Genomic DNA, 20,076 nt, shown 5'->3' with positions numbered 1-20,076 from the left:
TTATCAATACAGCACACTAACTCTCTTCAAATCATTGCCCGAGCGGTAATTTCACTCAATGTATTCTTCAATCTTATTTTTATGGTTGGTACAAAAATTACAGCATTTAGTAATTATGAACAACATTCAGTAACATACCTTTCCGGGAATTCTCAGCCATCTGTAAGGCTATCACCACCAATGCTGGCCGCACAAAGATGTTTACCATCTGGTTTCGGTAAAACGCACACATTAGTCTAGTAACGGCATTCTTCATTACCAGTTCCTCGGTCAACACAGTGGCAGAGTCACCTTCATCAAGTAGAACAACTCGACCATCGAGAATGCTAAATATATTTGAGTGCACAGCAAGACTAGACCGAACAACTTTACCAGCCGGCAAGTTATCTGAAAGAAACAGAAAAATATTCAACATTATAAATATTCAGAATATGTACTGGAATAAATGAAGACAAAAATGTATATTTTTATATTACACACATTGTGAGAAAGTACAGGGGTTGGAGTTAATCCCGCCATAATACAAATGCTTGCCACAAAAAGTTGGAGTTCTCCAACATTGCTAGAACTGGCCTGTTGCTCAGTTTTCCAGACTATAGATCAATTTAAAGGCAGAAGTAAATGTATTTTAGACATAACATTTAGCAGAAAAAACAACAAGTCATGAGATTCTGCCGCAGATTCGTACTTCACCTTGAATACTTTGATATGTTTAAACTGTTAAGAGAAAAGATTTATATTGCAGAATGTGTTTAGGAAAACAATTGTTACAATTTTATCTCCGTTGTTTACACCAAGGTATTGCAGAGATTATATTTTATTTGATTTTTCTCAGCTCCTATTCGGGCCTTTCTGAACCTGCGGGTCCAGTGGGTAACCCCTTTAAAGTTGTAGTTTGGTACCAATTCCTAGTTCACACTCTGGTCATTGTCTTACCCTGGCGGAGGATCAACAGGAGAAGACCTTGGCCAGAGGGTGAACTGGGAGTGAGTGCCCAACAACAACTTTAAAAGTTATCTCTAGAACAGTGAGGGCTACCAAGATGTTACAAAAGGTTCTGGAACCATGCGGAGCCAGTTGTAGACTACATACCATAGCCACACTGGTGGAGGGTGAAGAGAAAAATATTGGTGTCTCTTTTACGGATAGGAGAATACAGGTACCACAGAAGGGTACTTGGGGATAGGGAGAGAAAGACATTGTCAGGAACGGGCAGGCTCACCATAGGTCTTGGAATGTTAGAGCCTGTGCAGCGGCATGACCCAAGGAACGATCTACAGTTGCTGCAGGGAGCTTGTGCTTCTTGACATATAGACTTGGTTTGTTGATGCAATCTCCACCAAGCTCTCCAGTCAGCTGCCATTTATGCATGTCTTCCTGACAGCCAGCACTCACCTTGTCGTCTCACTGGATGTTCACCTCTTCTCTTTCTACTTAAGTCACAGCAGTGAGATACTCCATGGACCAAAAGTTATCAAAAAACCCAAATAAAGGCAATCAGCAAGAGCCGAATGTAGCAAACATTGTCACTAAAATGATTAGATTAGAAGAGCCTCCTTAAACTTCAAGAAACGTCTAACCATTGGCTCAAGGAAGCCTGAATTTATTCTACTTTCAGAGTAAGGATGGCCGAGACAGCAACAGAGTGGCTCTTTACAAGTTTTAAAATCTTACCGCAGTGCCAAGAAGAGCATCCTTAGTCTCGGTCTTACTTTTGTAGGCTCTTCTGCAGATAGGAGTCACAGGTACGATAAACTGAAAATGGTACACAGTTTTCTGTTCTGGACCTAGGCTGTTCAGGCCACAGGACATAGTTTGCTAACAGCCAGCAACACAGGAAATAGACTCTGAGTGGGAAGTGGGAAGAAACCTATACGCTGCCCTGTACTCCATTTTCAGAGAACCCGAAAGAAAGACGCATGGAGGTATTCTCCCCCACCTCCATTGTCCTACAAAACGTTATTACAGAAGAACTAGGGTACTTTTCTCAGTAGAATTCAATAGTGAGTATCTGAATCAGTTATAAACTTCTATGTAGGAGACGATTAAGGCGTCAGACTCTTAGACTGAGGAAACCTGGAAATTGGGAATTCTCCATTTTGAGTGGAATATGTACTAGAACCAGATTTAGTAAAGGGTGCAGCAATAGAAATTTTGTTTTACTATAGTCAAAAATCCCACAAAAGGTTGTGCTGGTCTAATGTCATCATGGAATCTGTAAAGTTTTGCCAAATCAAACCTAAGGGCAGAAGACCAGACACAAGAGCCTCAACCAAAGGCATGGGAGAAGCAGCAGATAGGGATTATTGTTTAAAGGGACCAAAGAAGGTTCGGCGTTAACAATATTGCATTTGAAGTTAAGAACCACTAGTCAGGAAAATTGAAAGCTAATCATATACAGAAGGAATGTATCAATGTACCCCCCAATTAAGTAACTTCTTTGCGCACTCATCTCCTTAGACCCTACTACGTCTAACAACAAGTGTACTAGACACCAATGTCTCCTCCAACTATTCTCTAAGATTACCATTTTTGAGCTCTACCAGTAGAAGTACATGAAAAGGCTTTGAAAGAGTTTTAAGCAACAGAAGACTGCGAACTCAGAAAGGCAACCCAGATTCTGATATCATCATAAAGCTGAGGGGACTTTTGATGTACACAAGAGCTTTGATAATTTTAGGCAGCTAAACAAATGTATAGGCAAATAGGTTGGTGTCACTTCCAAAAATATTTGTTGCTCATGGAGAAGGACATATGAAGGAAAGATCTCTGGAGATTATTATGGATGCTAAATGGGGACAAGCAATATATGTACATAAATCAAGTAACAAAGTGTATGTTGGATATATGGGATGCTGTGGGGTCAAAATGACTCTGATAGTTGTTACTGCTCCATTCACTTCAATACATCAAAACCCCAAATTTACTTTACTGTGGTAATCAGAGCATCTGATAAACGGGAAGCTGGGGCATGTAATTGTCAAATTAATGCAGATGTGTATAGAGGAAATTAATATGCATTTCCAACGGTGCAATAATAGTTTCTATGGAATATATTTACTGGAATGTTTGCATCATTGCTATAATGGGAACACATGGCTAGACACTCCATCATGACTAAGGAAAAATCTGATGCAGTCTGGAGGACCTTCTTGCACTGACATAGTTATATGCATTGCAATTATTTGTGCTGTGATGAATCAATGTGAGCTGGAGATAAGTTTACAGAAATGACTCCACGATAGGACAGTTAACAGAACATTTTTAGTAAGATTAAGAAGAGTGGTTTGGTAATTAGTGAAGTTTAGTCTTTTTGGGTATGTTAACAAGTTCCAGCTTGGATTTAAACATCAGTTGGTTTACAAATACGTGAAATGTATTGTGAAATGGCATGCTACAATGCTTTTAACGAAAACGTGAATAACACCAAGCACATCTTTTACTATAATACAAAGAATTAATGGCTTAGGTAGATTGGTAATTGCTTGGATCAACCAATTATGTTCTATATTGTGGAGTCAATGACAATGATGTCTCATGTAAGGAAAATGGCATATGCAGTATAAGAACACCACTGACAACTGGGCACTTGAATACATGGTAGCATGTAGCACAAATGAGCAGAAGTTATGGACTAAATGGAAGACTGAGGAAAATCTGCCCCACGCTTGAAGATGCAGCAATGATAACAGAGTTGGCTGTGTGTCTGCTGGATTCTCACAAGCAGGAAAATAAGATAGAAGGAACAGAGAAACTTCCTTAAACAGACAATTGCTCAAAGAATTAAGTCAGCTGCCCATTCAAAAGGCAAATTCCAATTTCTTGCCCCAGTGGGTTGTCTAGACGTATACTTCGAGCTAAACTCAGGCAGCAAAGTTGGAGCGGAGGACATTATGACTAAGGTTCACTTTAGGTTTAATTCTGTTTTATTGATTTTAACCACAGTGCAATACAATGATCTCCCACTTACATCCACTAGCCGGTGGGGAACAAAAAGAAACAACAACACTGGGTAACAAAGTCAAGAGGGTGGAAGGGGAGGGAAGGGATGGACAAGGATGGAGAGAATAGGATTGACAGGGCCAAGAAAAACGTGGTAGAGTACTCTCAACTCGCATGGGGGAGGCCTGGTGAAGCAAATCTTTAGGGGATCATTCACTGGGAGGAGTCGAGTGCGTGAGCAGCAGTATGTGAAGATAGATGGGGCATGTTAACTCCTGAAACTCACCCAATATGAACTGTATACAGGGACCAAGTTTTATCGAATTGTGGTAAAGTGTGGCTGGCTACCGCCATTAGTTTCTCCATCCCCAGAAGTTTCCATAGTTTATGGAGTCAATCTAAGTGTGTCGGTACAGTTTCAGTGCCCCAACAGGATAGCAGAACCAGCTTGGCTGCACCTAAGGATAGCGTAATAGCCCACTCTCATGCAGATTTCAGGGGGTAGAATATAGCTAGGAAATTCAGGTAGATCAGTGTCGTACATTTCATCAACGTCAGATAAGACCCCATCCAGAACCTTTGGATTTAGGGACAGTGCCAGAGTAAGTGTGTTAAGGTACCAGGTTGGCCACATTGCCTCCAACAGTTAGGATCCCCTCCTGGTCTCCAGCTAGCCACCCTAGCCGGTGTGTAGTACCAACAGTGCTCTATTTTTAGTAACATTTCTTTACGTGACATACTGCAGGCTGAGGCACATGCTCAGTGTACAATGTCATGCTATTCATGAAGGGTGGGGGTGGGGGGATGTTTGAACTACATTCACATTCCTGTTCCCATCTCCGATGTGCTGGAGTTTTGGCAGTCGTGAGTAGGAATGTGCAGATGTACGAAAGAATTCCTTTGTCGGATTGGCGTGTGAGGAGCCATTTTTTGTAAGAGGTCGGCTGGCATAAGGTTGAATATGGGGTTGCGTTACCCAATGGCAAATGGCAAGGTATTGCCAATATGCCGAAGAGGGAAGGCCCTAGTCAGTCTGGAGAAGAGCGAAGTCCCTGATCCCCTATAAATCAAAGTGGTCTCCCACCCTCTTACAACCAGCTTCCTACAAGCATAGAAATACAGATCCCCGGGATGCCAGAGGAAAATCCGGTTTACTCAATAGCGGAGTTAAGGGGGAAACACAGGAGGAGAGATGGTGTTATTTCTGCACTTTGTCCCATACACTTGTTGTTGCTCGAACCACTGGGTAGAGAGGAACTCCCAGTGGGCACTGTGGTTTAGGGAGCCACAGAACCTCCCAGATGTGTAACCAGACACCAGCCTTGTCTATGAAGCACCAATGTTTTTCAGTGCTCGCTCTGGCCCATTTTACAACTTACCGAAGTTGAGCAGCCTGATAATATCTCAGTTCGGCACACCCAGACCTTCCTCTGCCTTACTCATGTATGTCAGTTTCTTCACCATTATTGCCTTTTTCCCCACCTAGACAAAATCTTCTAACAAGCGCTGTAGTTTGTCTAGTATGTGTGCAGGCAGCTGTAGGGGTAATGTCTGCATGATGTATAGGACCCTGGTAAGTAAGGTCATCTTAACTGTGGACAATCACCCCCATCATAACAGGGTGTATTTCTTCCAGGTGGACAGGTCTGATCTGGTGTTAGAGAGAAGCATGGCATAATTTTCATGGGCAGTGCACCCTGGGATAGAATTGATTCATAGACCTAGGTACCCCACCCCCTTTGTGGTCCAGTCAAAACAGAAAAAATCTAGTGTGGTTTGATCTGCTTTTGGGATTGTTAGGTTGACAGCCTGTGTTTTCTAAAACTTAATTTTGAAGCCAGATCTCCTTCCAAAATCTTCCTTCTCCCCCATGAGGTGTGGCAAGGAAGCAAGTAGTTGCGTCACCAAAATCATTCCGTCGTCAGTATACAAGGACAACTTATGGTCCCTTCCTCACACTGAAACACCAATTATATGTGGGTGCTGACTCACTCTTTCTGCAAAGGGTTCCATGTATAGGGCAAATAAAAGTGGGACAGTGGACATCCCTGGTGGGTTCTGCAGGCTATCTCAAAGGAACATGCCAACAACCTATTGAACCCGACCTTAGCTTTAGGATGGGCGTAGCTACATCCAATCCGATGCCTAAGTATAGTTCTGAGCGCAAATTTGGCAAGTACACATTGTAGGTATGGCCAGTGGAGTCAGTCAAAGGCCTTTTCGGCATTGACAGACAGAAGCAGTGCGGGCAAGCTCGCATGTTGTGCTTTATCTAAAAGGTGGCAGAGATGTTTGGTGTTATCACTGCAACCCCTCTCCGGTATAAAACCCAGGTAGGTCGGGGTCAATGGGGCCTTGCATAAATGGGGCTAGGCAAAACACCAGTATGCTAGTGAAAATGTTTGCGTCCACATTTAATAGGCATTTAGGCCGGTTCAACATGCATTGTGTCAAGTCCTTACAAGGCTTAGGGAGGACCGTTATGATGGCCAATTTCATGCTATCTGTAATGGCCCCAGTATCACTAAAGGAGCTGAATAGACGAACTAGGAGTGGCGCGAGGATCTTTGAGAAGGTTTTATAGAAATGAGAATTGAACCTGACTTGTCTGGGCACATTTCCCCGCAGCAGTCGTTGTATGGCAGCAAGTACCTCAGTCGTTTGTATATCCTTGTCCAATTTGGAAGATTTGCCCTGGGGGAGCTGGATAACAGGCGCCTGGGCTAAGTATCCCTCAGCTGCCCTCATATTGAGTGCTGGATTCAGTAATCTCAGAGATATTAGCAGCCTAGGAGAGGAGTTTGTGATTTAAGAGCCATGTTCGCTGGTGGGGCCCTGTACGGGGTAGCTGAAGTGTAAATATTATGGGTGAGTGGTCGGAGAAAGCCACTGCCCCGATATCCACCTATGTCGTAACTGTGGTGAGGTGTGGGGAAGTCAGAAAAAAATCTAGTCTCGCATATGGTTGGTGTAAAGATGAGAAAAATGTATATGCCTTCACTTGGGGATTGCACTTTCTTCATACTTCTACTAGTCCCATGTCTGAGAGCCATTGCTGACTCTAGCAAAAGAGGTCCCGCATGTCCCATCCTGTGCACTGACCTGTCCAGGGAGGCATCAAAAACAGCATTAAAGCCATACCCCAGAAGGATGTTCTTGTCTGTAGTGGCTATCACCTGTCTGATGGCATCCCTCAGAAATGCCTCCTGATGGTCATTCAGAGCACACAATGTGGCAATCGTGAAGGCGTAGCCCTGCACTTCGATTTGCAGGAATGGCAGCCTGGCAGGTAGCTCCGCCTGTGTGTGTAACACATTCCCCAGAAAATGTGTTGCAGCTCAGGATCTTAATCATGGGATTGTTTTATTGGGGGTGCTAGCGTAGGCATGAGAAGAGATTGGAATCATGGGGTTTCTAATGATGGGGCATATTTGGAGGAGTGTACGGTGAGCAAATGGAAGAGATGGGGCTGCCAAGCTAATATGAGGAAAAAAGAGCATATGACAACAGAACTGGGTAGGTCCTCTCTGGGGGACAGAACAAGCATCCAATGGTCTGTGTATCCAACAAAGGTCATCTCCAATGGTAGGTATGCCATGAGACTGGGAGGTCTGCTGATATCAATAGTCTAGTAACCGCAGGGGGTGAAGCTGGAGTCGTGGCAGGGTCTGCTGCAGTGGCCCCACAGGTGCCAAATGGCCCATGGCCAGTAGCTCCTCAATCAGAGTCCAGGTCCCAAGCATTGGCCTGTTGCTGCAGCTGATGCAAGAGAGCAGCTCATTTTTTATGGCTTTTCACATCTAAGGGCTTTTGCATATGTTTCTTAGCAGGCCAGGAACACCTGCAAGACCCTCGAGGTTGCTTTGCTGGTGATCTCAGCCGTGAGGTAGCACCCTCCTTCCTCTGACTTTTATCTAAGTCCAGCAGTAAATGGGTCTCTTCCAATGTGCAGACACTCCTGGTTTCTTTGTTCTGGGCAAAAGTAAATCTGAACGGATGTCCCCATTTATAGCAGATTCCTTGATCCCCCAGGTATTTTGTGATGGGAGGACACGTTCTGTGGCGTTATAGCATGACCGGAGATAAGTCTTGGTACAACCAGACTCTATTGCCCTCAAAGTCGATAGCATTCTTGTTGCAAACAGCTGCCACGATCGCTTCCTTCTGGCTACAGGAGCGCAGACAGGTGAGTATGTCCTGTGGCATTCCAGGGGTTTTGGCCGGACATCCTGCGCTGTGTATGGGATCCAGCACTATTTCTTTCTCCATGAGGTCAGGCTCCAGATGACAGAACAGACGGAAGACACAGGACTCAAGGCTTCCGAAGTCTGCCCCAAGTAGGACCCCCTTAATCCGAATGTTGGAATGCCGGGACCTCTTTTCCAAGTCCTCCGATTGATAGAGAAGCTCCTCATTTCTGTCCCTTAGCACTAGTAGCTCTTGTCTGTGAACTTGCAGCTCCTTCTCACGGGAGTCCCCAGCCTGTTCCAGGTACTGATTCTCTGACCAGCTCACTGAAGTCCTTTTTCAGATCTTTAACGTCTGCCGCAATGTCCCGCTTGAGGGCAGTGAGGTCGTATCTCAGGGTGCCAAACACGTGTTCAAGGAGGACCAAGTAACTGCAACATCAACCTCTTTTTGTGACCCGGTGCCCAGAGAGCAGCCTTCAAAACAGCTTTTGCTTAGGTAGTGGAGCAAAATTATGGAAATTCCCCTGCTGTGTATGGCGACACCCCTTCTGAGTATCACTTTACAGGCGGTGTATTAGGAACACCACCCAAGAAACTTCCCTTACTCAGATCATTACAAGCCAATAGAGCAGAAGCAGGTATTTGCTTACCTTTGTCCTGATGTAAAATAGAGCACTGGTGTTGCCCATGTGAAAAATGACTGCCTCAGAGAGAAGGCTTTGGGCATCAGGAGGACTGCTTTAAACTCTATCATGTTCTCAAAAAACTTTTATGACACAATCCAGACACTGGCGTCCTCAAATGACTAATGAAAAATCTGTTTGTCAGAATCCTCTTAAGAGGGCCACAGGGCAAGGAGGAGCTACTGGGCAGAACTTTGGGGGTTGAGGTCTTTTACTCCTGATGCTCCGAGGCTAGGCATACTATGAATCCTGAGCAACTGGGCCAAGTACCCCTTCAGCAATTTTTTCTCAGCAGGTTGGGCAGTCCTAGGTTTTCTTGAGAGGGATAGAACACAGATTCACAACTCAAAACACATTACATTTCAGTAATGAGTGATAGCTAAGTCAAATATTTTCTTGTATGACAAAGTGAGTATTTATATACGCCCACAAATTAAAATACAGCATACACAGAAAATACACATCAGCCCCTGAGGTCCGGGCTTTAGTGTTTAAAGGCAGCCCCCAGAGTCACAGTTCCCTTTCAGTAGCAATAGTGGTTATTACCCGTTCACTACGGGTGACATTCAGATAAGGCCCTACTAGCAGTCTGAGTGTTTGGAGTCTCACTTCAACTCTATTAGAAAAGTCATAAAATGTTCATGCGCCGAAGCGCTAACTGACATTCAAGTTCCTCTAGGGTCTTCTGGCCCTTCGCTCAGTCTTACCTGCAGCAGCAGGTACCTCTCTTGTGGCTACCTCTCATGCGTATTCCACATGTGCCTCTGGAGGGGCACAGCTGGGCATCATCGGCGTTCCTTTGATGCAACTGTAAGTTTACTTTGGTCTTCCCCACAGTAAGGGAAGGAGGAGGAATTAGGCAGCCTCTTGGTCCGATCCTCTGTAGGGGCTTTGGCCCAAAATGGTCACCACAGCAGCCTCTTCTCGCACCAAGGGCATCAACCAGACTACGATCATAGACTCTTTCAGGTGGATCCTTCTGGCAAATGGGTCACCATACCTGCTCTTCACCCAGGCGACAGCCCAATCAGCACTACAGTAGGTTCCTCTTCATGGCAGCCCCCTCTGACATACAGGGTTGCCAACTTACACACTGCACACATGTGAGGGTTCAATTGGTACAGCAAACTTCACGGCGGCCCCCTACGGTACACAGGGTCCTTGATCGGCATGGCTATAATGATGACGACGGTAACCTCAGGGAGACGTCACTCGAATATTGGGTCACCAAACTGAACCTGCACATGGACGACCCAATCAGTGCAGAAGCAGTTTCCTCAACCTCACTACAGTGAATAACATGCCAGGATCCCCAACAGGACCTCACTCCCTCCGTCGATCTTCCTCATAAGGCATACTGGTCTTGGAATGTCTGCAGGGACTGGCAGGACTTAGCCTCCAGCCCTGGTCACAGGCAGAAGTCTTGCAGAGTGTTCCCTCCTCACACAGCACATCTGGCAAGCTGAAAATTTGAGAGCCTCAAGCTCCCATTTTATTTCCTGACACCAAATGTGATTTAGAGTCTGAGTTATTTGAAGGTTGTGTTGGGAGTCTGCTTCCTTTTGAAGTGCCCTCTCCTCTTTCCTGCCTTTCCTCCAAAAAGCGATCTGTCACAGCATAAGTGACCTCAACTCTGATAGTTTCATAACACATGCCATAGAAGTGACTAGTGGGTCACACAGGGATGTAAGCCACAATGATATGTGCCTCAAAGGTTACCCCCAGGACCTCAGCCCTACTCCCTATAACTATCTTTTGAGCCCCATCTCCATCTCCTTCCTCCTGAGACATGACCAGACCCCTTTCCAGTGGCCTCTCTATGAATCAAAGAGCACTAAGGTTTGCAGCAGAGCCTGGCTCTACTGCCTCAGTGTGTTTCCCATCCAGCTCAGAGGAATGCAGTAATCAACAAATCTGCATGGGGATTCCTCTACCTTTTCATGTTTCTCCAGTCAGCTGTTTCTCCCAATGCGCTAGAGAGCCCACAACAAGATGGCTAAACTTTAGTGCAGCTCAGCTAGCTGTGAGCCACAATCTGGCAATTACTCTGCCATACCGCTTTAAAAGTCACAAGTGAACGCAGATCCCAGCACGAAAAAAAGTGTGCACATTGAGAGCGGCTAATTTACCCCCATGGCCATGTGAAGGATTACATAACAGCCCGTGTCTGATGAGCCGTGTGAGCGGCCTCTGCACTCAAAATGGCATCCGTGGGAGGCTCCTCAGAAATCCCCGGTGGTCGTGGGCCTGCGACCCGAACCTGAGGAGGTAGATGTCACTGCTTGGTCCCCTGGTGCTGTTTGGGCCAAGGGCGCTGCGGCTTAGGGGCGAAATGAGAGTGATGATGGTGAGCTGAGATGCAGCTACTGCTCGTGGGCGGTGTCGCTGAGGAGTAAACATTGTTGGGGGGCGGAGCACTGTCCAATGGACCTGCTGAGGCTGGGTTGCCCTGCCCTGCCCCAAAGAGAACACCTGCTGCGGAGGCGAGTGGGGGGCCGCGATCAACCAGGAGAAGAGATCACTGATACCGTGCGGCTACATTTGAGGGGCCTCCTGAACATAGTAGTGCGGCACTAACCGGCCCGATTGACGAAGGTAGGCCTAGCTACTCCCGCAGCCCACAGCAAAGATGTACAGCGGCAGCGGACACCACAGGGAATACTGATGGACTGAGTGCACCAAAACTGCTGCGACATACCGGGCCCCTCGTCCTGGGTTCATGAACGGCTACAGAACTCAACATTGTGGTCAAATAAAGACAAAGGAGGTGAGAGCGCATGCCACCCCCATGGACTATGCTGCTGGCAGCACTGGGAGAGGGGGATGCTGCATGCTTGAAAACATTGATAAGAGTCTCACGCCAAGGACGCCCTACATTTAAAGCACCTCTACCGCTGCTGTCGGTGCCCACTGCGCCACTAGCTGTGAACAGTTGCCTGTGAAGGGCCCCTACCATACTGGAAATACATAGCCCTGCACAGCAACAAGAACTCCTAAAACTGGCATAACACCATCAAGACGCTATAGCAATCACCCACTAAGACTGTTCTGCTGCCTGCACTGGAGGAGGGTGGCACCTTGTGGTTGCAACCACTGCCCTGTGGCTACCCATCGGGGGGATCCATACCTGAAGTGTTTGCAGCGCTGCTGGGGGACTCTGCTGCTCTACTAGCTGAGGACTGCTATCTGTGGGGTGCCACCGCTGTCTGGACCTGCATAAGCACACTGTCCACGTTCACTCCACTACTGCATTAAGATCCACGCTGTGCTGCGGAACCATTGAGGGGTTAGCGGAGTGGGTGGTGACTGACAGCAATATGACACCGGCTGCCTGGGGAGTCCTAGAGTTGGAGATGAGTCAAGGGAACCCCCGCCCCAATAGATACTACGTATCCCCTGCTGCTCCCAATGGGGAAAGTGGACAGAACCCAGCTGCTTCTCATGTTTGAAGCCTGTCGTACTACCAGAACCCCTAAGGCGGGCCTGCCGATCAGGAAATGGCTGCGTGGAGTCAGTATTCCTTGACCCTTGAAGCCACGCTCCTTGCCATGCAGCAGAGTTTACAGTCCATCAATGGTAAAATAGATACTCTGAACCTGCACATAGACAGCCTGACCACCAAACTGGACAAACAGTGTGCATAATGGCAGCGGAACAGCACACCTCAGTGACAAAAGACAACGTGAATTAGATGAACACAAAATGCCTGAACATGGAAAAAATGCTAGCAGTAATACAGGCAAAGAATGAAGAACTAAAGGCGCTCTCCTGCTTTAACAACTTATGCATCATAGGAATCCCCAAATCAACGAACACTGGTAAGATGGAACTGTATGTCGAAACCCTGCTAAAAGACATTATCAGTTCGGACAACCTCTTGCACTTACTGGTGGTGGAGAGGGTGCACAGATCCCTGCCACCAAGACCAATATCGGTGGCCCCTCCATGCCCTATCATAGCCAAGTTGCTAAACTATTGAGACCGCAATACGGCGCTCCGACTGTCGCATGAAAAGAAAGACGTCAACTACCAGGGGAACTGTGTGGCCTTCGATCAGGACTTTATAGAGGCAGTGCAGGCGGCCTGCAAAGAATTCCTCCCTTCTGAAAGATAAGTCCAAAAAGAAGAAATTTCTTACACAATGCTTTACCCACTCTGCCTATGCATCGAACACCAATAGACCACAAAAATCTTCTCAACGCCCAGAGAAGTGATGCACTTCATTAAAAAAACTTTCCAAACGCCTGCAAGAGAAATCAGATGATGAAGCGGGCATTGAGAGCAATTGAACAGTCAAGACCACAGGCATCATACATGCCTGTTGTCTGTCATAATTTGCACACATTGAGCTCCTGACTGTCCAAAGGGAGGCTGTGCTATGGGGTCCAAATATTACATGAAGATCCAGGTAAAATGGGGGGGGAGGGGAGGGAGCAGTGATCTGCGATCATCCACTTTCCCTAGAGACATATTTTGGATCACCTATTGCCCAATCTGACACCGATTTGCCCCTAGCTAAGAACCCTACACAAATCCTTACTCCTCCCTGGCTCAATGCTTCAACAATGATGACCTAAGCAGCTGGTACTTAATACGTGTCTCCAGGCCACCCCTGTCCACCGGGAGAGTTTCTGGGACTCTGGCCGCCCTTACAAGGGTACACCACATACATATTATTGCTTAATGCGTTATACCAGAGCCTGGTGATGACTGCCATTACAAGTTTAGGATTGCATGTTTTTAATTTCTATGTTTTGGGGATGCCTTTGGTGGGACTGGGATGCAGAAGTGGGCGAGGGGAGATGTTACTGTTTTTTGTATTGGTTACCAAAGATATACCACTGACACCCATCCATATTCAGACCGTCACATACTGTTCAGCATGCAGTACTGCATCTCTCATGTATACCCTGCGCGGTCATTGCCCATCCACCAGGCCATACATCCCTCCTAACCTCCAACGTATGGGGGCTTAACAACCCCATAAAATGTGTCAGGTTACCAGCCTACCTGGACAGACAACACATTCAAATCGCCTTTATTCAAGAAAGGCACCGACGTGACAGATGGGGTATATACTGGATGCTCGCTGAGCGGCGACGCAACTTTCCTCATCCCACTCCTCATACTCTAGGAGAACGATGATCTTAATCAAGTGAGGAGTGCCCTTTACTGTCACTCACACTGAGACAGACGACCAAGGCAGATATGCAATAATGCAAGATAGCTTATGCTGCACATTGGTATCCCAGCTCTGGAACAGACTGCACAGCATGATTCCATCTGCTATCCTCTGGGGTGGAGACCTTAATACCTACTCAGACCCACTTTGAGATCGATTGGTACAGGCAGACTAGCATGGCAGGAACACAACTAGGGTTCTATGTGAAGGCATGGAAGAACATGAGCTTGTGGATGTATGGTGGTTGAGAAACCCTGATAAAGAGGAGAGCCTCCTCAGTGCATAGCTTGTGGTCCCGTCTGGACTACTGGAGAGATAATCATTGCACCATGACGGCATGAAGACAGCTAGGTGTGAGCGCTAAGAAACTTCTTTTGTAAGCCCTGCGCTCCCCTCCCTCCCCCTGGCACGCTCGCTATGTTTGATAAGGCCAAGCTCAGGTCCTTAGGGGATGTGTACCCAGCAGGGCGGTTTATCACTATAGCACACGCATGCCACACAACGCTACCAACCTTCACATACTATCGTCTTAGGTCTGCTCTGAAGGAGCTGTATCTCTCTTTCCCGATGTTAGGAGCGGTCCAAATTTTATTGATCAGCCATATGCGTCAGAATCTTATAACAAGGCTACATGACATAGCCAACAGAACGGACAACCAGCCCAGACCTTAGCTTTAGACAGATGGAATGCTGCTCCTGAGACACGCCTGATGGGGGAGTAATGGGAATTCTGCTGTGCACTAACAAGAACGCTCATGCTAAATTGTAATTTACAAATAATCCATTTTAAATACTTACAGCAAATGTATTATACCCCGGTCATACTGCTCAGGTATGGGTGTCACGGGGACACACAATCTTATAAATGACCTCTCAGCTACGTCCATGGAGCAAGGGAACAGCACCCTGCACCTCCCCACCGGTGTGCTTGCTGGGCCTCATCAAGCAACTGCAACCAACGCATTGCAAATTTGTGGCAGTGGCATTACTATTGGCAAAACAGAGAGTGGGTATATACTGGGGTAAAAGCTCAGCACCTAAGTCCAAACAATGGTTGCTTGACATGACATACTGCAAAGAGCAACTGGAAATATATGCTAAAGAATTGCCTCCAACATAATTCGACATTTGGAGCCTGCTCACAGCTTATTTAAGGACAGTTCCAGACACATTGTAAAGTACTGTATAAATTGGGGACCAGTATTGGGTGAAGATGGGATTTGAATGCACATACTAGCAGTACTGCTAATGCTCCACAAGTGTGATATGATTGCTACATGCAGTAACTGATGGTACCTGTTTTATAAACTGCAAAAAAAGCTTTGTTTCTCCCAAAATGGAAACCAGAATCTTCCATGTATTGTACCATTCACTGGCACATACACACCCAGCACACGCATGGCACACACACACACAGCAGCGTAACTTTACCTGAGTAAGTCTGTAGGCCTCACTCCAGTGACACGAGTAAAAAGGCTTGTTCATTTCTACTGGTCACTACACGATATGCTGCCAACGCAATGCCTGTGCTGCTTAACTCCTGGCAAACGCAGTAGCCTTTCACCACTATGACAGTATAGTGAAATATGTGTTTTTGACCACTGACTTTCTGGTGCACCACTTTGCACCTGGATTAGCTGTCTAGTGTTCACCAGTTGCAGATTACATTTTGTATTCAGTTTAGCTCTGCTTATTGACTCTACAATAGCATTAGACATTGCCATGTTAAAGTCGTCCGTGATTTTCCACATTGCAAACTGTGCTTATTTTCGTGTTCTTTCTCACCAAGGGCTTTGGTTGATAAGAATGTACTCAGACGGCAGGGAACGGATTTGTTTTGATTTAGCATCTTGGGACTGTGGCCAAAAACCCAATGTGGTATTTTTCAAAGCAGACCTAAACTAGCCAACATGTTTTGAATTGCTAAATTAGGGTTTTTTTCCAGAAAGCCGTTCTCCAGCTATAAAAAGATGGCCCTGCTCAGTAGCGGTGAAATTTCCAAGACCTTGGTCAGGATTAGACGTTGAATGACTGACACCTGTCCCATGAGGGTGGAGATCTCTTTCTCGCAATTGAACGGGGGTCATCTTCTTGCTGGCATGAGAAAGATGAAGCATCAGATAGGCCCTATGATGATTAATTTTTACTTCATTATTTGCTTTGCATAATCATAACTACATATATTTGCTGTGTACGTTGCAGTTGAGAATCATTTTGGCATTTTCCTTTCATTGCTGTGACTATTCTTAAACATGTGCTTTTAACATGCTAACCTACTTTTTATGAACCTCGTGGTGAAATAATAATAAATGTCTTATTTGAACTGAAGTGCATTCCAGAGATTTTTGTCAGCTCAGTCATTAGTGAAAGCAAAACAGACAGTAGTGCTTTCTTCGCCCCTCCCAGTCCAACAAGATTACAATCAGTGAGAGGGAAGGATTCCAGAGTGCTTAAAATGGAGCATGGGAGCCTCTACTAAGATGTTCTGGAGTAGCTGGATGAATAAAAGGTTGTCTTGAAAGTGGCAAATGTGACAGTTGCAACAAAGTGCCAATGGGTCTATGATTGAGTGATCTGTGTCCAAAGGCAGATCTGGAGGGGACGTTGCCCGTCTCAGCACCCCTTAACTCTCCTACTGAAAGGAGGAATCTCCTGATTTGGAGGTCTGAAAAATGTATGACCACAGAGAAGATATTATTGACTGTTTAATCTTGGATGAGGAGGCTTGATCTTCCCACAGTAATGCTCTTTAGATCAGATAGTGAATAATGATACTGAGGACTAGCTTAATGCTCTAACAAAGGTTAAGCCTCTGCTTAATTCTTATCTCACTTCTCAATTTAACTATTGCAATTTTCTGTATAATGGACGTCCCAAACTCTAAAATCTCCAGTGGATACAAAACCAGTTGCCTCAATAAATGTTACTACATCGCATTTTCATCAGTTGGCTTACTGTAACATCAATGATTATACTCAAAATAGTATCCAGCCTGCACTGGGTCTTCTGAGGCAGAGGCTCAAACCTATACAAACTGGCCCTGCATTACATTCTTTGCAGCAGTGTAAGATCAAGGAGATTCAAGTGAGCAGGCTATTACTTCTTGGTTGGGCTGCTGAGGCAGTGGATCCTTGCAGTTGACAAAAGAGAGGCAAGGAGGGGTACCCGCCCCTTTGTTCTTTTACCCCTTGGCAGCAGAAAGGAATTAAAGTAACAAATTAGAGATAACTTGTTGTAAGATTTTTTCCTGGACAGCAAAATTAGAAACAAATTTGCCTTAAGATTTATCATGCCTCCATCAAACACACACAGATGTCTTATTTTGAGGAAAGAATTAGTGCTGCATCTAGCAGCTCTCATGCCATTTTCGAGTTTGCTAAATCGTTTCTCTTTCTAAAGGCCCGCTAATAGGGTTGCTGCTCCTTCTCAGGAATTGTGCAATAGGCATGATGATTTTTTTTAGATTAAGACTGCTGACTTTCAAAAGACTCTCCCTATTCCGAATGATGATCTGCCTTTCGATAGGCCAGAGGGCACTGATAGTAACTTTGCTCAGTTCAGGGTCATTTCCCTGAAGCAATCTGCTGATACAATTCTGAATTGGAGATCTGACTCTCAGCTGGATTCCTGCTGCAGTTAAAGTGGATCAGTCTAGTGATTATTAGAGTTTTCAATCTCTCTTTATCATCCAGCATTATGCCAGCTGTTTGGAAACTTGCTGAGTTGTTCCCTCTCCTTAAGAAGCCCTCTTTACATCCCAACATATTCAGCAACCATAGGCCCATCTCTCTGTTGCAGCATTTGCAAAAATGCTGGAAAAACTGGTTAATTTTCAACTCTGATTACTTAAAGCAGGGCAAGCTGCAGCATCCTAGTCAACCAGGGTTTCTTCCCCCTCACAGCATGGAGGGAGACCATGAAAGTAGAAATATCTGACCACATTAAGATGTCTCTGGATCAAGGCAAAAATAAGGTGATCATTTTACTCGCTATATCCGCAGCTTTCAATACTGTCCCTCACTCAAATCTTTTATCTCTGGCCAAACTGGGGGTTGGTGGTTCTGTGTGGGACTCGTTAAAGTAATTCCTTGATTCCAGAGGGCAGTCGGTATGAGTAGCGCCTTTTACATCCGAAGTTAAAGCAGTGAAGCAAGGAGCACCTCGGAGTTCTTCTCGGAGCCTCTTCCTTTTATATTGTCTTTGTCTCCGCTACCATAGGAATAAAGGTGTATTATGTAAATGGCAACAAGTAGACAAAGAAACTCTCTTAAAGAGGGTTGTGGGCAAAAACGTGGACACCTTTGAAACCTGCATAAACACTGAGTTACCCCCATCCCAGGCCTGGGAGCTTTCTCAAACATCTGCATGGCAGTTAGGGTACATTTAACTCTACCTACCCAATCTCCAAAAATCAAACTTGTAAAGTGGTTTGATAAATCATCCACTTATGCCCATTCAAATCTCATACAGGCGTTAAAATCCACTCCGAGAAACAAACCAGAGGTCACAAGGTGCAGGGCTACGTACAAGTCTCAGCCAGGAAGAAAGTGATTAGAGAAGAGGCATGGGATAAATTGACCATTGCTTTAGCTATTAATTACGGAGCACAATTCTGGAGATATGTCAATACCTCCCTTTTCAGCTCTGATAAAAACAAAGGTGTTGAGGTACATATCCCAGAGCAGAGATGGCTCAGTCTTTTTAACAAGATGTATGAAGGTCGTTCGGATGATTGTGAAATGACTGATGTAAATGCCCCTGCCATGCTTGGCACTGAGGAATTGGATATTCACCTGAACGATGTCATATTAGCTATTAAGGGCTTATTTCCAGATAAGACCCCAGGCCCAGACTGCATTCCGGCTGGTCTCTAAGTATAATATTGATTTTTGGGCACCAATTTTGGTAAACATTTTCAGAGCTGTGTCAACCTCTGTCTTCCCTCCACCATGGTCTAGTGCCATTATTGTCCTGATTTTTAAGGAGGGAGACCGGAGTTATCCTGCTTGTTATCGTCCAATCTCTCTGACTGACGCCACCAAAAAGATTTTTGGGAGAATCCTCCCGGACCATTTGGAAGCCTGGGCTCTTGACAACAACATCATCTCTAAGTCCGAGTTTGGCTTCAGGAAGGCGGTGGGGACAGTCGACCAATGTTTAAACGTCTACCTGATTAGAGAAAAGTATATGGAGGCGAAGCAAGGGTGTCTTTATTTGGCATTCATGGCTCCAACTGCAGCTTTTGACAACGTGAACAGAAGCAAATTATGGGCGATGTTAACCCATAAAGGTGCTTATCCAAAGATAGTGTCCCTGTTGGCCCAACTTCACAATAATGTGGAAGCTAAGGACAGATTTGGGCAAGATGGGCAATGCACCAGCTCCTTTAACGTTAGGAAAGGGGTAAGATAGGGCTCTGTTCTCTCACCCTTTCGTTTTACGTTTTATATAAATGGCCTTGAGGAAGCTCTGACTGACAAAAAGACAGATCTCCCTAGGATTGCCGACAGACCACAACAGGTATTAAGGTATGCCAATGATTGTGTTCTGATGGCAAGAACTGGGAGGGGCCTCCACATTTTTTTAAAACAGATTTGTGGATTACATGACGGCCTTGGGATTGTCACAAATAAAACAAAATCATACACTATGACTTGTGGCCACCCAAGAACTAGAGCTCCTCAGTTTTATATTGAAGGTATCCAACTGAGCAGTGTGAATACCTTCACGTATTTGGAGATTCCCTTTAACAATGGGTATAACTGGAAGCACCTTAGAGAAATCAGGAACACAGAATACAATCAAGCAGTGGCAGCTTTACGCAAATTCATTATCAAACTAGGATGCACACCACTAAAGCTCATTACCACCATCTATAAGGCAAAGCCTACTTCAATTGTCAGAAATGGAGCTGGGGTGTGGGGCTATACTGGCGCATCGTCTCTGCAAATAAGAGTGAACACATTTCTGAGAAGTTTACTCTCACTCTCTCAGAGTGTTCCCACTAAAATTCCACATGCAGAACTAGGTCTCCTTTTTCCAGAGGACTTGATTAGGTTAGCCCCTTTAGCCCTCTGGA

The 20,076-nt window shown here is 45.5% G+C and overlaps 1 protein-coding gene across 4 annotated transcripts in view; it reads right to left on the bottom strand.

Annotated features, from left to right (window-relative positions):
• Positions 1-20,076, bottom strand: part of GNPAT (glyceronephosphate O-acyltransferase) — a 443,941-nt gene that overhangs the window by 224,362 nt on the left and 199,503 nt on the right. For all 4 annotated transcript variants that reach the window (XM_069235014.1, XM_069235013.1, XM_069235016.1 and 1 more), the window contains exon 10: positions 139-387. In XM_069235014.1, coding sequence (XP_069091115.1) covers positions 139-387 — 249 coding nt within the window. The remainder of the gene's footprint in view (positions 1-138; positions 388-20,076) is intronic.

This window comes from Pleurodeles waltl, chromosome 5, assembly GCF_031143425.1.
Source record: "Pleurodeles waltl isolate 20211129_DDA chromosome 5, aPleWal1.hap1.20221129, whole genome shotgun sequence".
In the NCBI taxonomy this organism is placed as follows: Eukaryota; Metazoa; Chordata; class Amphibia; order Caudata; family Salamandridae; genus Pleurodeles; species Pleurodeles waltl.
Note: the sequence above shows the minus strand (reverse complement) of the source record. Positions and strands in the feature narration are given on the sequence as shown.